Here is an 18,596-nt window from a genome sequence, read left to right on the forward strand (position 1 = left end):
CGAAGTTTTCCCCGTGCAGGCAGCTCCGCAGCCCCGGCAGCCGCCCGCAGAGGGCGCCCGGGCCCCGCCGCTGCGGCTGCTGATGGCGGCGAGGGGCGGCGCGGTGCGGGCGGGCCCCCTGCCCGCCTGCCTCCCCGTCACCCCGGCAGGGCCGGGCGGCCGCCTGCCTGCCTGCCTGCCTGCCTCCCTCCGCTGGGTGCCGGGGGCCCTCGGAGCGGGGCCGGCCGAGCCCGAGCTGGATCCGCGGAGCAGCAGCAGCAGCCGTGGCCAGGTCGGTGTCCGCCCCGCTTCGCGTCCTCGCCGCGCCTCCCTCACGGCCCCGTCCCGGTCCCGGCCTCCCCGCGGGGCCGCCATTACGCGGGGCGGGGGGCGCCGGCACCCGGGGCTGTCCCCTCCGGTGGCGGCCGTCCCGCTGTCGCTGCTGTCCCCATGTCGCTGCTGTTCGCCCCCCCCGAGCTGCCCGGCCCCGGCTGTTCCCCTCGGCCCGGGCCGGGCACGGGGAGGGCTGCGGCTGCGGCTGCCCGAGGCGGTCGGGCTGGGGCTGGGCGCTTCTTTGGGACGGCGCTTCTTTATCTCTCATTTTTCTTCTTTCTTTGATAAGCTGGGAGCTTTCTGTGAGAACTGGACTCGGTTTGTGGGGTCGGTTTGGCCGTGCTTTATCATCAGCGCTGGGAATGCAATATTCACAGCTGGGGCTGTGGGAAGATGCCCTCAGAGAAGAGCTAGAGCCAGGGGCAGATGAACGGCTTAATGCTGGGGAGCGCGTGAAGGAGCTCCCAGTTACTCCTTAGCTTAACTCACTTATTTTAATTTTCTTTTTTACCCACGCTACTAATTAAATTATGAACACTACACAACTGAACATCCTTTCGGATTTCAGGCTGTTACCAGCTGCTATCTAAGGAACTTGCAAAAGTGCCAGCTGCACACACACATATATCCGACATCGTTACGCGTTACTCGCAGCGACCCCGTTACTTGCCCCCCCAGCGCTTGCCGTGGTCGGAGCACACGGGTATTTGCAGCAACTTGGCTGCTGGAGGGGCAGAGCGGCTGTGGCAAGTCTCCAGACTTACAGGAGAAGCATGTTCTGCCTCCTCCGCACCGTGGAGCTGTTCGTAATGAAGAGGACTTCACTCTTAAGATACTACTTATTTCTGTTCAGGCATCTTTATTCCGTAATAGGGGATTAAAGTAAGAAAGTTGTCCAAAGCAAAGTCTCAAGCTACTGATTCCTTATAACTAAATATCCGAAACCACAGTGGTTTTATTTCTAGCTAGACAAACACCAAGCCTTTTCAGAAAGGTATGACGTCAAGCTTCTGAGCTAACGCTTCATTGAAAATAATAAATAATACCTTTACTACAACTTTTTCAAATGTTAGAAAATACTGTTTGGGCAGTAATCCAAGAATGGGGTTGCACGTGTGAAATTTTTACAGGGACATAACTCACCTTTTATTTTCCTTTCTCACCAACTCTATAGGAAGAAAAGAAATGTCATGGCAAACTCATCCTGTTTTCAGGTGCAAAGCATTTCATGCAACAAAAGAGAAGTAAGAAGGGCTTTGTGGCAGATGCGTTTAGTTGACAGCATCCCGTTGTTCTACCCACGGATGAAATTGTTCTTGGTATAGGGGCACAGTATTTTGCTGGGGATTAAAAAACAAAAAACCACACAATTATTTTAAGACTAAAAGTATAGTCTCAAGGGCCGGCAGCACAGAAGTTATCCTGCTGTATAGATGTTAAGGAATAGCAACCCGAGAATATCCACGTGCTTTAAATGTGTTAAGTGCAGCGTGTGGCAGGAGGCCAACGCGCAAGTCTGCAGTCATCTGGGAAGTGTAAGTGGCCGAACTCCTACCACTTCTTAAACTGTTTGGTTTTCTGTAACAGCTGCAGGGTTTTGGAGCAGGGTATAGCCTAAGTCAGGTGGCTGAGTCTGAATTGCCTCATTTAGACTTTTTACCCCATAGTCTGTGAATTTTTTTTAAGAGAACTTTTAATGCATGAGTCAAACTGCAGTCATGACATTCAGGCATAGTTTTAAATACCACATTCAACCTTTTTTTTTTTTTTTTAATGTCTAATATGTTTTGCATATATTGAAAGGGGCGTTTTGGGATGAAGTTGAGGTGTTTTCTGAAACCTAATAAAATTTGCGTGTTTATTGTTACAGTGTTTATAGATAGTTGAAAGCTTGTGGCCTAAAACCTGCCAAAGTAGCGTGTGTACTTTGTTTCCCCTCTTTAGTGGATGGTAACACCCTGTTCAGCTTCAGAGTACCGGAATGGGAAGCTTACTTTAAACATTACTCATAGATAAATTTTTTTAACTTTAAAAAATATTTTCAAAGATGACTACAAAGTCTAATAACTTCTCCAGTATAAGCTAAATATATCTAATAGACTAAGATGAATTCTCAGTGTATGAAAACATGTTCTCTTTTATTGTTTATGTGGTTTAGGTCCCATGATGACAGCTCTCTTGAGAGGCAGCCAGTTTCTGCAGAAAACTTGTTTCAGCGCCGCAGATACTTGAAGTCTGGAAAGAAAAAAGATTTCCTGATGATTAGCAAAGTGAGTCCTAACATCCCAGTGAATGATGCTCTACGAAAACTAACGCTGTGAACCTTCATCAAGGCTTGAACGTAGTTTGCATAATGAGAGTGGCTCCAACATGTTGTGTTGTAGGAAGGGTAGAAAGCTGAGCCCTTCCAAGCCCTGTCCCGTTCCCAGGCACGTGGTGTTACAAACATCAAAATTCCTGCCACAAACATGAGGCCTTTGGGGACTGTTGTCCTCAAGATATTTAGTCGCTTCTAGGAGGATGCCCTTACGCCTCAGTGTTACTTCTTCCTGGTTTCTGAACTTGCTGTGCTTCTGAGTTGTTCCCAAATGGTCTTAAAAATTCTCGTTGCCTTTCTTGTCACTGATTTGACATCTGGCTTTAAGTACTAAACAGGTGAACCTATTAATACAATACATATATATATATATATATATTTATATATATATATTTAATTTTTTAAATATGCTGTGGCTTTTTTTTCATAGCTAGTTGATTTGAGACTTCTCTGCATGGGAAATTATTAACCCTCGGAGAACCTAAGTATCATCACAGCGAATGGGAAAGCAGCTTTTTTTTTTTTTGTCAGCAGTAAATCTCAAGGAATAGTCACAGATAATTCTGCATGTTTGCCAAAAATTTTTTCTTCAATTTTATAGTGGTTAGCCTTTTAGGAAAAAAAATAAGATGTCCAATAGGATGGATATTTCAATAGGAATAACAATAAATATCCAGAATTATTATAATTAGCTATGAGAAGATATTTTTTAAGGTCAGAAAGACCTCGTGCTTCAAAACTTAAGCTATGTTTTTACTTCACCTGCTTCATTCTGTGTGGGATGGGAGTGGAAACACCATACATTCACCTGATGAGGCTTCTCATGCTTTCCCTGTTTCCTCTGAAGTATTAAATAATACAAGCTGTCTGACACTATATTGAATCGCTAATTAGGCTGATTGGGCTACATATTCAAGTAGACCTTAGAGCTTGTCTGCAATCTGTGTAATAAATAACTTCTCTTTCATAATATTAGCTGGAAATTAATTGCGTAGAAAAGATCATTAAATTTATGTTCCATAAGTGTGAATAGAGTGTTCAGGATGGATACTGTTAAAGAAAGCACTGTTGCTTCATTGCAGTAATGTTGAATGTGAAAATCAGAGTTTTGGTCTTAAGTGCAAATAAATGGCTGTGTTTACTTTACCCTGTAGCAGATTTCTGGCACCTCTCTCTAACACAGGCTCAGGCTAAAATGCTCCAGTGATAAACATCTGGAGCGTTGCATATTTGTCAAGGGTTAATGAATGCGATGGGCTACAAAGTATTTTTCTTTCTTGGAAGTCTTAACTTCTTTTCTGTAAGCAATAAATATGATCAAGCATCTTATGGTTAATGTCTTATTCACACTGGCTATATTTATTTCTTTGAATTTGGCAGGTTCATTTATGAGATTGGAAATAACTGCGATATCAAGCATCCGTCTGGATGCAGAGGTCTTTTCACAGCGGATATTCAGCATTGGTAAACGGATTTGCGGATTTGCATGGGGTAAAAATGGAGGCAGAAATAAACTTCTGAAATTGAATCTCAGTCCAGAAATGATGGCTTCCCAGCTGTATACACATGCTTTCAATATCTCCCCAATAGAGACTAGGAGACTGTGTATAAATGGAACACCATGGATTTGGCATCTTCTGGAAGAATGTGTTGAGAATGCGTGGGAGTACTGGAGCGTTGTCATAGGACTGATTTCCATTGTCTGTTTTCTGTTTGCTGCACTACCGTAAGTTTAAAGTCTTAGGCAGTCCTCAGATTGAGACATGAGTAATCTTGCCTGAAGCCTTTTTCACAAGCTGCCTTTTTTTAGTTTATCTTGGATATGTTTCTCTATCTGCATAATACAGATATAATATGCCAGAGAAGCACGTTGTTCATGTTTAGAACAATATTTGGTGGTTGACAAATGAGCTTGATGTACTGTTCTGTTGTACTGACTTGACACTAATCTCTGCCACTTAGAGCAAATGAGAATAAATCACCTCTTCTCTCTTATCTTCTCCACCCTGAGATGTGTGCACATGCAGCACACTTGCCGCAAAAACTGGCTCGGTGTTTATTTAAACCACATGCCGTGCCACCAGTACTGTTGTGCTGGCTCCTGCCATCAAAGTTTGGACTCAGAAAAAGTCAGAAACAGCATGAGTTAGCACTTTGGTAGTGCTAAATCAGTTGCTGTTTGGTGGACTGGTTCAGATTTCAAACGTAGGTAGGAGATGGCAAAAGAAAAGCAGAAATGCTGCTAGTAGACGAGAATGCCTGAAACAAAATGGGATTGACTCCAAAGTCTGTCCCCATAAGGGAAATATAATTTACTGAACTTATAAAAGTGCGATGGAAATCAAGCAAAATAAAAACACTCTTAGTAAGCTGTTGAGCTTCTGAAATATTAGTTGAAAAGGGACCTTACATTAAAAGTGTCATGTTTGTGGGTATGGAATTCGTCAAGACATGTCTAATGGACTCAAATTTGGGATTGCTTCATAGCCCCCGTTATGAATCTGAGTAACAGTTCTCCAATTTGCAAGCGTAAGTGTAGTTGTCAGCTCTTACAGGAGCTTTGTTCATTCTTAGCACTTCTGTGTTAAATAAGTGTTTTTCTTCTTTCGGTATCTTAAAGGCTAGTACTTATGGCAGAGGAATATGAAATGATGATGGCATAGTTCTGGTGTCCAGAAAATGATACTTCAGTGCAGAACACACAAAAAAAAGAACTCATACAAGCTGTAAGGAGGTTGTGATTTCAGGTGTTGTTATATGAGAGTAAGACATGGTGAGCGGTAGTGAATCCGAGTTCTCATTCAAACTATAAGTGGGGTATTGCTGTGATGGGTCTCTTGTGGTTAAGAGCTTTAATTTTTCTTTATTCAGATTTTGAAAAATGTATTTTCAAGCTTGTCAAACATTTTTGGCTTACAATATTTTGTAATTACTTCTGGAATTTGTGCCAGTCAAATTTACATTGCCTGTCAGAATGGAAAAGTGGATCAAGCACTGTCTTTGGGCTTTCTGCTGTGTTGGATAGCTGGAGATCTTACAAATTTCATAGGCTGTTATTTAACAAATCAACTCCCAATTCAGGTAATCTCTTGATATTTCTACTTTTTGATATATACTTTTCGACTGTCTCTTTAACCTCTAGGATAATGTAATATTGCACAGTGTAATAGGTACTGGGAAAGAAAATAGTCTTACATTCTATTCTATTTATAAAACAAATTATAATTTCCCAGATATTTACTCTGATACCATTGTACTACCAGAACCATTTCGCTCTTGCAGTTAGCATTTTGAGCGACTTACCGGGCTATATTCAGTAAGGAATGAAGTGGGGAATTATCAGCCAATTTTCACCTTCAAAGTAAGGTTGCAGAGGTTTGTTTGTTTGTTAAACTGTTTTTTAACAGCTTCTTTGAACTAGAACTTTCTTGTTAATCTGTTAAAATTTGAAAATACAGTTCCAGCTTCACTGGAAGAAGCCTTAGTTGTCAGTGATCTGTTAATTGTGCCTGGAACTTTCTTGTCTACTGTTTCTATTTTCAATTCTTAATGAAAGAAAGATGTACGTGTCAGTCACAGAAGTTTTCCCAAGCTGGAGATGGACCCAAGAGCGGACAGAGTTGTCATCTAGTTTACAACTTAATGTTGTCTAACAGTTTCATCTCCCTCATTGTTAAGGGGGAAGAGAGAATGTCAGTCCTGTCTTTTTGAGGCAGGAGGCACTAAGCAAGACTGATAGATTCCAAAGTGCTGGGAAACTGGGTAGAGTGAACTTCAGCTTCTGGGCAGGAAAGGATTTATCAGTCTGCCCAGGCAGGAATTTGTGCCATGCATCCTGCAAAATGACACGCTTGTGATTGTGTCAGCATGTCACCATTGCACAAGCTTTACATCGCGTTCATCTGCTGCTGTCTAACTTGGTATTTGTTGTTCACGTTATTATTATGAAGCACAGTTAAGTTCAGAAAGTTTTTAACTTTTTGTATACTGAACAAGTAAATGTATTTTTCTCTTTCAGACCATCACTGCCATCTCTTATGTTAATATGGATATAATTATGATTTCACAATATGTATACTATAAGCTCAAGAATCAGAAGATGACAAAATGTAAGATTTTTAAGCAATTAATATTCTCCGTTAAGTAGCACATTCTTCACTGTGATGTTTCCTATAGCATTTAAAGAAAAGCTACCTAAAAATAGAGTACACAAATTCAACCTGGAGTTGTCAGGCCTATTTCTTCCAGTTTTCTTAGTCTTTTTGTGAAAGTCCTATTCTTTCTCTTCCCCCAGCCTTTCTGCCCTCCTTTTACCCGCAAAATATCTGTACATGTTTCCTAGTACTTTCAGTCTATATAGACATAAAAAATACTGTAGCTTTGTGGAATCTGGTTCCGTATTTTAACTTGCTCCATGGTTTTACTACCTACTTTCAGCTATCTAACTGTATGTGTAAGTTGAGAGTAAGCATTATTGCTTTGTGTGGCTCAGTTTCCTTCATGTTGATTAAAACATGACTTTATTTGCTTATAGCATAAAATATCTTGACATCTTCATGCGTCCTGTTTCATACCTACAATTAAGAAGTATTAATGGGAATGAAATTGCTTGAGTTGCTTCATAAAATCCTGGCAGTAGTTGTAGTATTCAGCCTACCAAACGAACTACTGTTTTTACTGAAATGGAAGACAGAAAGCTATGTTCACTTTGTATCAAATCAAAAACATTATTTCGTCAATCTAAACAAAACAAAAATAAACAACAACAACAAAAAACACCTAATACCCATGGTGCAGTGGAGGTAACAAAAAGCTGAAGCAAAACAGATGCCTGTCCAGCAAACTAAATAGGGATAAAGCAGATTCATTCAATATGGAACTGATAATAAGCCTGGAGATAGGTCAGCGCTGAAGATATTTCCTTCCTGCTGCTTGCTCTTGAAAACAAATGCAGGCTCTTGTGCATTATAACTGTCTGTGCCTGTTTCAGCTCAACTCTTTGCGTAGCTGGAGAGGGAGAAATGGTATCGTGAATAAAGCAATAAAAGAGGGCTTTCCCATAGCCAGTTCTAGAGCTGTCACTGCAGGCAAGTTGGTCAATTTTGCATCTCCAAGCCTGTGAAACAGCAGTATTGCTTCCTGTGTCTCTTCTACAGGTTGCAGGTCTTTAGGGCAGGCTTTTTAATGCTGTACAGCAATTTGTTCCACAGGTACCAGTGACTGTAGGAGCTTACCAGTACCTTTTAAATACAGAAGATAGTATAGCTCGAGAGATCAGTAGGATTGTTTATCATTTTCAGGATATCTCATAGAGACTTACTAGGCGGAGTCTTTATCTTTGCATATGTGAGCCTCTGCATGTAAAGATAAGGTTTCACATCCGTCTAACCATGGACATAGACAGTGGTCCAGCAGAGGACTTAAATTCAAAAATATCTTTCAGATAAATAAGAAATCTAAATTTCAAATATCGTTGCTTTTGCCTTTTTAAATTGCAATGTGTTGAAAGAAACTGTTGTATTCTATTGTTAGCAGTTTTCTGTTTATCAGCTGTTACATAAAAGTAAATTACTAGGAAATGAAACTCTATATGAGAGATGAACTGTGTGTGAAAATTGTCCCAGTAGCAATGCCTCAGTGAGGAGCTCCCTCCTGCTCCTGCACTGCTGCCCTCAGGTGGTGCATTAAGACACAGTACGCAGTGAGCAGGACCAGACACAGAGCCTAGGAAAAGAGGAGGACTCCTTAGGCTTGCATTGTTGCTGAGAAGAAGATACTTGGAATTGTACCTTTAGATTTGCATCTTTATATTGCAGATAACACCTGCTGTTAATTTAAAGTTACCTTTTATTTTTCAGCTAATTTGTTTGTATGTCATTCCAGGCAGCAAAAACCTGAAGAATTTCTGCGTAACCTGGATCTTGCTGTGTATAGCCCTGTGTATCGTCCTACTCTGTCAGCTGCTAATAAGAAACCAAGACCAGAGTTCAGTACTGGAAAGAAGTAATGTAAGTTCTTAACCTGCTTCCATTCCAAAACAAACAAGCAAAAAACCAGTATAAGTGTCTTGAAAGGACTGTGTGCTCTGAGGTTTAAAGAAATTTGGATGCTGTTTTTAACAATGCCTTAGAAATCATAAATGTGGTGCTATTTGGACATTTTAAGTATGTACCATACATCCCAAAATAAAGTTACAAAATAGCTTCTTTTAGCAGCTTCCTGTGTTTTGGGCTTATTCTGCCCCTTGGGTTATTAGGATGTGCTGCTTTGTGAAATAACATGTATACGTGTTGTCTTCCTGCCTGTGTTAGATAATGTGGACATCCTTGTAGAGACTATGCAGTGAAAAGTGAAATCAATAAAAGTGGAAAATTACAATTGTACCTGCTGCTGCTGCTGCTGTCACTTCACCAGGGAAGTTCACAAGCTATTCTAGCAATTTTACAGCCTTCGTACTAATGCCAGTAAAATAATTGTAATCCAGCAACATTGCTCAGCAGGGAGGCAGCTTATTTTCAAAATACAGCTAGAGTGAGAAAACTAACAATTCTCTTAAACTGAAAAATGAGTATTTTGCTTTTTCTAGACAGGATGATTTTTTTTTTAGTAGCCCTAGCTACAGTTTTTAGTTTTGGCTTGAATTATTGTGTTCAGGCATCTTGAGCAGAAGGACTGGATTGACATTAGTGTGACAGCCTAAAGCCTGGCACTGGTTTTGATCTTAGTCATGGCTGTGACACAGCACTGTGCGTTGTTGTGAGATAAAGATTAAACCTTTTCTAGCCCTCTTTGGTCATTTGAAGAGCTGTCCTGAACTGCTTTGAAAGGAGTTCTGTCCAGAATGATAGCCTGTGGCCTCTCTGAGTCTCTGAAATGCTTGAAAATGTTATTGCCAAAACATATGTACCTTTATTTTTCAGACTTCTCTTGATATGATTGAAATGTCAGGCTTCATTTGTGGCTATGTATCTTGTGTGTTTTACTTGGGAAGTAGATTTCCTCAGCTTTATAAAAATGTAAGTAGGTTTTTGGCTAAGTATACTTGTGTATGTTTTGCAAAATACTCTCCGTTGCTTGACATTTTGGATTCTTCCTAGCAGTGAGCCCTCAACATCAAAAGCCTTCTTGGCTTTTGTGACTCTCTAAAATGGTAAAGAAAAAGAAGGGCTTTATTTTTTCATTCAGAATGGGAGAGGGTGGTGAGAATTTTGGAAAAATGATGGTCTTTAATTGCTAGAAGAGGACTGATTTGCCAGGAAAAGGGAAAGTTTTACAGTTTTACACAGTTTGATCAGATACATGAGCAGAAGCATGCTTTGTGTGGTTGGTTTCATGAGCAAGTGGTATCTCCCCTTTTCTTTCTTCAAACTACTCTACATTAAATAACCAACTACAGGATCAAAGCTAAAATTAGAGGAAAATTAGTTTAAAGCTTTAGACTTTTCCACAAAGATGCCATTACTGATTTTTTTTTTTTTTTTAATATACCAATAGTGAAGAGTCTGTGGGAGAAAAAATGCTAAGGGCTTTACATAATCAAATGTATACAGGTATTCTAACAGAGTATGTAAATGATTAATTAATTTCCAAGCTTATTCCTGTTCCCCCTTTACCTTTTCCATCCCAGACGGAATACCACAACATTTTCAAAGGGCTCTTCTGAACAGACTGATAGTTCTTAGCAAGTCTGTTGCTCTAAAAATCATTTGGAAGCAGGTTATCCCTGCAGCTTTGCACTTAAATAAGTATCATGTTAACTAGAGCTGCTTCTAAGAGTTGTAACAATTTCTATAGCAGTTGGTGATACATGCTGAAAATACTAAGCTCAGAGGATTCAGAGCCCAGGAAGAATGACTGAGAGTCTCTGGATGTATTATAGCACAAAATAGCAGAATTATCTATAACTGTCTACTGCGATGAATGTTTTAACATATTTTTTCTGTAAAATTTCTTTATATTTAGTTTCGGAGAAGATCAACAGAAGGCACCTCTTACCTGCTGTTTGCATTAGCCATGCTGGGAAACTGTACGTATGGACTGAGCCTTGTTTTAAAGATGCCTGCTACCAAATCTTTCCAAGCTCTCTACTTTTTACACCATCTTCCGTGGCTCATTGGGAGCTTTGGAGTTTTGTTTCTAGACATTCTTGTATCCTTTTGCAGTTGCAGCTAGAGTTTTTCAGGATGGGCTTGTTAATAAGTAGATCAGATATTAAGTGGAATTTTTTAATCATGTTTTAAAAAATCTTAACTTCTTTCAGAACAATAATTCATATGTTTTCTATAACAATATTTCTATAACATTAAGTTCATAGAAAGTAACTACATTAAAGCGACATAGAACAGTATCATAGAACTGCACAGGTTAATTTTAATGTTGTAGCCGATACATAGTATACTAAAATATAGTTGTTCTGTGTGATATCTGATAAATGTAAAAACAAAGAACACCTCCAAGACTGCTTGTTTTTAAATGTAAATATAGAATTATAGCTTTGAGAAGTTGGCTGACTTGTAAGTGCTGTTGGAAGAGTGCATTAACGTGAGAGACAGACAATGAGATTTTGGCAAACTTTGTTTCAAGAAAATAGCATATAACAAGGAAATGCTGCAGCTACCCTTAACTGTATAATTTGGGGCAAAATCAGATGCATTGATACAGTGAGTGCCTCTGAAAACTGTCAGCTGTGCTCACTGAGTCATGCTAAGAGCTGCCCTACTACTACACGGTTACGTAGGTTAGTATGCCTGTTTCTTGAAGTTCTGAGCAAACTTAAACAAAAACGTAAACTTTTTTTTTATTCTTAATTCAGGGGACATATGTAAGATGTTTACAATGTTTTAGTTATTGCTAGTCGTGCTCTTTCTACATTGAGCATTAGCATTCTGTGATCAAGAAATTAAAAGTAAAGTATTTATGGTAATATTGTACTTTGCTTCAGAAGTCTAGTGAATGGTAATGTGGTATTTGCTGTTCTTCTGTTCATTGTGTGTTTATAGCCACCTGCCTTGTTACTTTAGCTTGCATTTTCATTTAAAATAGTATAAACAGGAGACTTTCTGATCTTTCTTGCAGTAAGAATTTTACTTTTGTTTCTTAAAACATCTTGGTACTTAGTTCCATTAACTCCAAGTACGAAATGGAATAGAGTGAAGAGGGATTTCAAGACCATGCTAAAGCATACTGTGTTAATCCGTTCCATATTAGAAAGAAGTTCTTTACCAGATTTACCTGGAACAGTTCAAGAAGTTGTGATTCCCAGGCATCAGCCTTGTCTTTCTGATTAAAGTAATTTCATAAGCCACTCCAATTAGCCTGACGATGGGACAGCTGACCCTCACCTTGGATGGGCTGTTAAATGGTACCATCCCTCAGAACAGGCATCTGTGCTTCTTGCGTTTGTAAATTTAACCTTTATCTTTTGAGACAATGTAGTTTCTTTTGCACGAACAGACTGCAGGGCTTCAGGGTTGCTAGCCCATGTGGCTGGTGTGAGTGCTCAGGCCTTTTGTTCCACAAATGAAGTGGAAGTTTCTTTTCCTCTCCACAGCTGGAAACATAAATCTGCCAGTATTTATTTACCAGAAAAAAAAAACTAGAATTTGATCTTGATGACCCTTACAGTACATTACGTGCATATTAGCAGATGTCTCTCTGTGATGTACTCCAAAACTTTTACGTTGGCCACAAACCTCTCCCCTCTGCGAGCCCAGCCCCGGAACTGCAGTGCCAGTGTGCACATGACATTCATTTCTCAGCTCCCTCTTGATTGGAGTCTGAATCCAATCTTGCTAATAGTCTTCCAGTTCAAATTATATTGGAAGCAGATGCTCCCAAATTAGGTTGGGGAGCTTATAGAAATCTAGTCAAGTATATAGTGTTAGTTGAAAATGTATGAAGTATTTGTAATCAAGAGAAAACAAAAGCAGACCTCCAGCTTTGAGAAGCCCTGAAGGTATGGAAGTAAATGCTATTTTTTTTTTTTAAAGAGAGCTTCATTACTGTCTCTTGCCAAGCAAGAAAATCAAAATTCTAACAAACCGGTATGTCATGTTAGACCTAGACCAGAAAAGAAAAGAGCAGGACCGCTCGGGTTTTGAAAAACAGAGGACTTAAATGAAAACGTTGTAATTTCTACAAGAGAGGTGTCTCGTAATTAAGCATTTGTGCAGCAGTCTCTGGTTTGAGGAGTCGTTGTAGAAATTGTCTAATTCCAGTACGGCTTATTCCTCAGAGTGTGCAGAGTTTCATTAGGTGGAAGATAAGCCCTCATTCCTCAAGGTCCAAGGAAGGATTAAGGGTTCACTTACTCTGTGTCTGCTGCGGTATTTTTTTCTTTTGCTTCCGTCTGCCGTGGCTGGCATTGACTATTTTTAGAACCAAATGGACTCCCGATCGTAGCTGGAACAGCAGCTCCAGTGCTACTCAGTGCAGGATTACACCGGGCTGGTTTCAGCTTAGTTTAACGGGATAACGTGGTCATCCTGTTTCCTCGGTGTCTAAAGCTAGTTACTTGATCTCACAATAAGCTAGTTATTTTTGGTAAGTAATGGAAGTGTGCAGTTGTTTGTAAAGTATGAGTTGTCCTCTTTTTCATTTTAAGGAGGAGTTTCATAACGTTGCACGTTTGCATTATAAATCGGACATGATTCTGTCTTCCAGTTATTGTTTCCTTCCAAGCGCTGCTTTGCAGAGGAAGGTGGTTGGAGTTTCCCAAGGGTTTTTAGGGGAAAGTGCCCCTGCCTAGGGCAGAGGGGTTGGGATTAGATGGTCTTTAAGGTCCCTTCCAACCCAAACAACTCTATGGTTCTGAGAGACCGTGAAGGCCAAGGTTTAAATGTGCCTGATGGGGTGGTGTGCCTTATCTGGGAGAGATGCTGAAGTCCATATTTGCCTATCTTAGGGTTCCGTGGTGGACCTCCCTAGAGCTTTACTTTGTGCATGATTATTTAATGGCTCACTTGTACATGAGGATTTAAAATATGTGGTACTAAAATACTGAGGTTTTGACCAGTTCTGCCCTTGGAAATGTAGTGTTGGCTGCTGCTAAAAGTCTAAGAGACTGAATTTAGCACAACTTTTCTGGAAAACTTTGTCCTTTTCTCTAAGTATCCTCTTTCACCCTTGCTTCTTTCCTCTCCTTGCCCCCACCAAAACCAAACAACTCTGCTTTGTATTTAGATTCAGGTAAGGCCTTTTACTAAGATTTTTGCCTTTCTTTTTTGTTTGTTTGTTTGACATCACCCTATTGTCAGAGCGCGATGTTCGAATCCTCTGCAGGTAGTTCTTTTCATTAAGTGTAGCCAGGTTGTAACTAAATAGCCAAAGTATATTCAGCAAGAGCCAAGCTGCTGTACACCGACTCTTTATCTAGCACCTTTTGTGAGTTGCAGGGCAAGCACTTGGAATCCATTATATACTTCTACACAACATCATGCTTTGTAATTTAATTACACGCTGCAAAGAATGTAAGTCTGACCTGACAAGTCAGCAAGACTTTCCCAGCCAAACTTCTCTGCACTCCTGTAGCTACCTGCTGTTGTCTCAAAAACATTGCATTATTTGATTTGTCGTTAAATTGTTTGTAGGTTTAATGAAACAGATCTGATAAACTTGTTCAGTGGCTGTCATAAACACCAGTCTTGAGTAGTCAGCTTGGTTCTCGCCTCCACTCTGGGCTGTCTGCGTACTTAGGCCTTGGAGTTTCCCCCAGAAAGTCACAGACTTGAGCAGCAAGCATGTTTCTATATTAAGTAGTCTTGGCAGTCCAGCGTTTATTTTAAAAATACAACCAGATGAGCACATATGCTAAAAAAAGAAAAAAAAAAAACCACACCAACATTCTGGAAATACTTCTTGGTGAATTCCACATCAGAATGGTAAGTTACAAAAATTAAGAGCTGTGTTGCTGCTGCCAGCTTGGTGGCTAAGTGCTAATGCAGCCCAGTCCTGTCCCCAGCCTGCAGTGTGAGTTCAGCAGATCTGATCCCCAACCCACAACAGATTTTCCTACCAGTGCAGCTTTTAAGACCTGGGGAGGTGTTTGGCTGCAAGTCCAGTAAGGCCTATTTGAAAAAAGAAAAAGGCAGGAAATTTAAGCGGTAGCTACATATGCTGTAACACTAATTTGCTAAATTCTCTTCTTAAAGTTTCCTGCATAATACTACAGAAGGGCTTGAAATGAGTGCTGATCTGCTGTCTCGGAAGGAAATCCTGTCTAGTCTTCAGCTGGGAGGCCTTAGAGGTGGGATGCAGGAGAGCTTTGGGAAAGTGGGACAACTCTTGGGGCTTTGCCTAAGAAATTTGTAGAGAATTTCCTCTGCTTCCATCCAGGCCTCCCAGAAAGCTTTTTATTTTTAATTCTTATTTTTATCAATAAGCATGTACATTAGCCTCAGACTTCTCACAAGTGTTGTCTACCAGCCAAGTTATTTTAACTGGGCTAAAGTGTTCCTGGCAAAATTTTATATGCCAGATTTCCTCCCGGAGAAATGCAGTTTCAAATCAAAGTGGGGTTTTACGTGTAGTAGTAGCGGTAACAAGTCTCAATTAAAGCTGAACATAGATGAGCATCCGCTGCACTTTGCGGAGGGGTACCCAGGTATACGGATGGCTTCTTTTTCTTCACACCCTGTACTTTTAAGCCTGCTTCCATGCCGGGGGGGGAAGGAAGAACCACAGGCGGTGCCTCACACCCAGGCAGCGTTGCCACCTCGCTGCCCACTGGTGCTGTTCCCTCGCGAAGGCAGGGTGCTGGGCCCGCTGCTGGGGGCACACCTCAGTTCGGATCAGTGTCCTGTCACTAGGAAATCTATTCTGGAAGATGCTGTGCCTACGTCTCGTACTATTGAAACATTTTCCCTCGGAAAAAAAAACACCACAGTCCCTTATGGAAGGACGGCTGGAGAGATTTGTATGATACTTTTATATTGTAAAATGGTGTCTCTATCAAAACCAAGTGCCTGGTATCCAGGTCAGTACTGAAATATAAAACTCAACAATCAGAAATTGAGGAGTAAGGCATCTCTTATCCTTTCTAAGTGCACATCGCCATTTCTTTGAAGGCTAGATATGCTCAAAGTCAGTAATTTTGTTTGAGAGCTGGAATCATCACGAAAAAGGACAAGTACGTACTTGTTAATTCTTTTTAGATTAGCAGTATTTCCAGTGGTCTGTTTTACAATAGAAGTAAACAGTTATGTCTAATTGCACAATTCTGTGTTGAAAACAGTATTAAATACTGAGTCATAGAGCTGTTGGCCTGTCATTGCCTTCCAATACCAAATGGGGGAGAATTTTGTTTCTTGATCAGGCCCTGTTGATCCACCTCTAAGAAGTTTTTACTAACTCCACCTCCTTACCAGCAGCCCCACGTGGGCTCCCCAGGTGAACGATGCTCCTCTTGCACGTCTGATGAATTTCGTGCTTATGACCCTTGCAGGCAAGAGATAGCAAAGGATATTCTCACTTGTATTTGAGCCGTAAAGCTGAGGTTTTAAGTTATTTTTTTCCTGTATCTTCCCTTCTTTAGTATTGCAAATAAAATAATTAAACATTTTGTCATAAAGAAATACTGAAAATGAGCGTTAAGTAAGATTTGAAAGAGCTTGTATGATAATGTAGAAAATTCCACAGTTAGGATTAAATAAAATGGATAATACCCCACAGTATGTGAATTAGGTGAAACAAGTTTTAAGTTTTCCTCTGCGGACTGTGGTGCTCAGAGTCTGAGCCAGAGCTGAATGGGTGGCTGCTTTTATTCTGTGCGGCTTGCTGTCTGTCACTGAAAGCCAGTACTGCAAGTGCTGCCTCTGTATCCCAGTTAATTACGTCCTTACCCCAAAATACCAGGTGACTGCGCAGTTCGTTCTGTATCGTCAGCACGAGGAAAGGCAGCCTGGCGTGGTGGCACTGGAAGTGGAACCGCTGCTCCTGGGCGAGGAGACCGCCTAGCGCGGGGTCGTGGTCGGCTCCTGCCTCCCGTGCACTTCGCTCTTGGATGACCTCAACAAACAGTTGAGATTGCAGTTGCTTAGGGACCACATTTATTACTTTTTTTATTTATTTTGTCATTAATTTGTCATTACTTATTTGCAGATGATATGAAAATAAATATTTAATACTGTATTTCAGGATGATATCAAGTCTTTTTTCCTGATTTCCCCCCCCCCCCCCCCCCCCCACTTTTTAGGCTGTTTCTGCCTATCCTGATAGGGAATCACAGCAGTGACTGCTTTAGAAGTATTTATTTGATGTCGTGATACAATGCGTATCACGAGGTGACTATTTTTAGATGAAAATCTACATCTAGATAACAGTAATGTCTGTTTAAAAAAAAAAAAAGCAGGATGCATTGTTGTGCTCTTACATCAATCTTGTAAGCTGGTGGGATCCTCATATACAGCTCATTGCAAAGTATTACTATGCATTTTATTGTTAATTAAAACATTAATACGTCAATACCCCTGTGTTTCATGGAATATAATTACTGTGTGCCATCATACACTGTATGGAAAGGGGTTTTTTATGACTTGCATTTCTTTACAAGCTGCTGCTCTAGGTAAGTACTGGAGGGGGGTATGCTAAGGAGACTGTACCTTGCAATTGTCTATGGTGTGTTAGGTATTTTTATTCAAAACTGTTTTGTTTGAAGAAAACTTTAATAAGATCTCAGAATAAAATTCTAGTTAATATTTCATTGTATATGTGTATAATGATTCACTTCAATAAATAACTTTGCGAACAAAAGGGCTGTTTTTTAAAAGTCAGTATGAGTCAGTGCATTTGTGGGCTTATCATGGAACTCATCCCCTTTGATTTCAGATAACTTTGTTGAACGGACATCAGAAGAGATTTAAAATAATAATAAGAAGAAAATAAACTGAGTGCAATTGATCATATCTAAATCTCTGCCAAAAGTGCACACTAAAAGTGAAGCATTTTTCTCTGTGGACGTTCTAGAACTTCCTGCACTACTGATTAAAACAACAACAACAACGAAAAACAACAGAACAACAATAAAATAAACCCCCACAAAATAGGGCGTAGGGTGTTTTGGGAGTAATGTCATCCCTGCTGTTGGATAGGGAAATGTGAACTGACCTCGCCCTGTGTTCCAGCAGTCACTTACCTATATGAGTGACTAAATTCTGTGGTCTTGGAAAAGAATTTATAAAAGGGATTTGCCAAATAGTATTGTGGAAGGCTGCGCACTTCTGAGATGTGTCACAGCCCCGCACGGCTGGGCTTCTGGGTGAGCTCCCCACGTGCAGGGTGCCTTTATTGGCCTCAGTGTGTACTGAGTGAACACGCTTTTCCTGGTTTCTTAAGCTAGTAGAGGGTATTAGAAGTTAACCTTTTCAGTACATAAATTAAAATGCAATTTGTCTCACTTGCAGATTTATATGCTGTACACACGAGATTATCAGACGCTTGCCTGGCTGCTGATTGAAACCATGACTTGTTACTTTTTAATGCAGTTAGAATTTGGTCTTGCATTATTTCTTCAAAGATTATTTCCCTTTTTATTGCTATAAGTAATCCTATTTCGGGTTGCCTTTTTATCCCTGTTTCATACAGCTGTTTATTAAAACAGCTAAATAGGGGATGTATAAAGTTACTGTGATTTAACTTAAGAATTTCAGTGGAAAATAACTTTTTAAATGCAAAGCAATGATAGTTTGTTTATTGATACTTCATTTATTATATATTTCACGTATGGGTTAACTGAATACTTGAGGAAAAATAAAATCCAATCAATAAATTTGCTGTTGAGTGGTTTGGAGGGGCAGGGGATAGTTGTCCCTGCTGTTAGACATGAAATGTGAACTCATTCCAGCTTCTGTTCCAGCAGAAACTTACGTGAGTAATGCCTACTCGGTAACCAGCCATCGCGCAATTGTCCTTGCTGTTTCCCGATGCCTGTTAAGATGTGAGGTTTCTTTGTCATCGCATTGCTCAGCCACTA

General features: G+C 40.3%; 1 protein-coding gene across 7 annotated transcripts; it reads left to right on the forward strand.

The window, feature by feature from the left end:
* The first annotated feature begins 71 nt into the window (after window positions 1-71).
* LOC308199923 (lysosomal amino acid transporter 1 homolog) lies at window positions 72-17,377 on the forward strand. Of its 7 annotated transcripts, none has more exons than XR_013955092.1 (10): window positions 72-271; window positions 2,471-2,582; window positions 4,010-4,355; window positions 5,581-5,710; window positions 6,648-6,738; window positions 8,513-8,637; window positions 9,550-9,645; window positions 10,592-10,777; window positions 11,277-11,366; window positions 16,481-17,377. XR_013955092.1 is itself a non-coding variant. In XM_080604797.1 (10 exons), exons 3-10 carry the CDS (start codon window positions 4,018-4,020, stop codon window positions 16,580-16,582), a joined length of 969 nt encoding a protein of 322 aa, XP_080460923.1. In that variant the 5' UTR covers window positions 72-271; window positions 2,471-2,582; window positions 4,010-4,017; the 3' UTR covers window positions 16,583-17,377. The 7 variants fall into 7 exon arrangements, 6 of the variants coding, with proteins under 6 accessions (XP_080460923.1, XP_080460924.1, XP_080460920.1 ...); XM_080604797.1 differs by lacking the exon at window positions 11,277-11,366 and having other exon boundaries at window positions 4,010-4,120; window positions 4,220-4,355; XM_080604798.1 differs by lacking the exon at window positions 11,277-11,366 and having other exon boundaries at window positions 4,010-4,093; window positions 4,220-4,355.
* Window positions 17,378-18,596: the final 1,219 nt, after the last annotated feature.

This window comes from Anser brachyrhynchus, assembly GCF_964034855.1.
Source record: "Anser brachyrhynchus genome assembly, chromosome: 9".
Classification (NCBI taxonomy): Eukaryota; Metazoa; Chordata; class Aves; order Anseriformes; family Anatidae; genus Anser; species Anser brachyrhynchus.

Excerpts from the sequence above, each read along its gene's own strand:
- LOC308199923 (XM_080604794.1), top strand. The coding sequence starts at position 4,018 with ATGAGATTGGAAATAACTGCGATATCAAGCATCCGTCTGGATGCAGAG. Across the intron at positions 8,638-9,549 it reads CAGTACTGGAAAGAAGTAAT|ACTTCTCTTGATATGATTGA; the intron begins GTAAGTTCTTAA and ends TTTATTTTTCAG. Across the intron at positions 9,646-10,591 it reads TTCCTCAGCTTTATAAAAAT|TTTCGGAGAAGATCAACAGA; the intron begins GTAAGTAGGTTT and ends CTTTATATTTAG.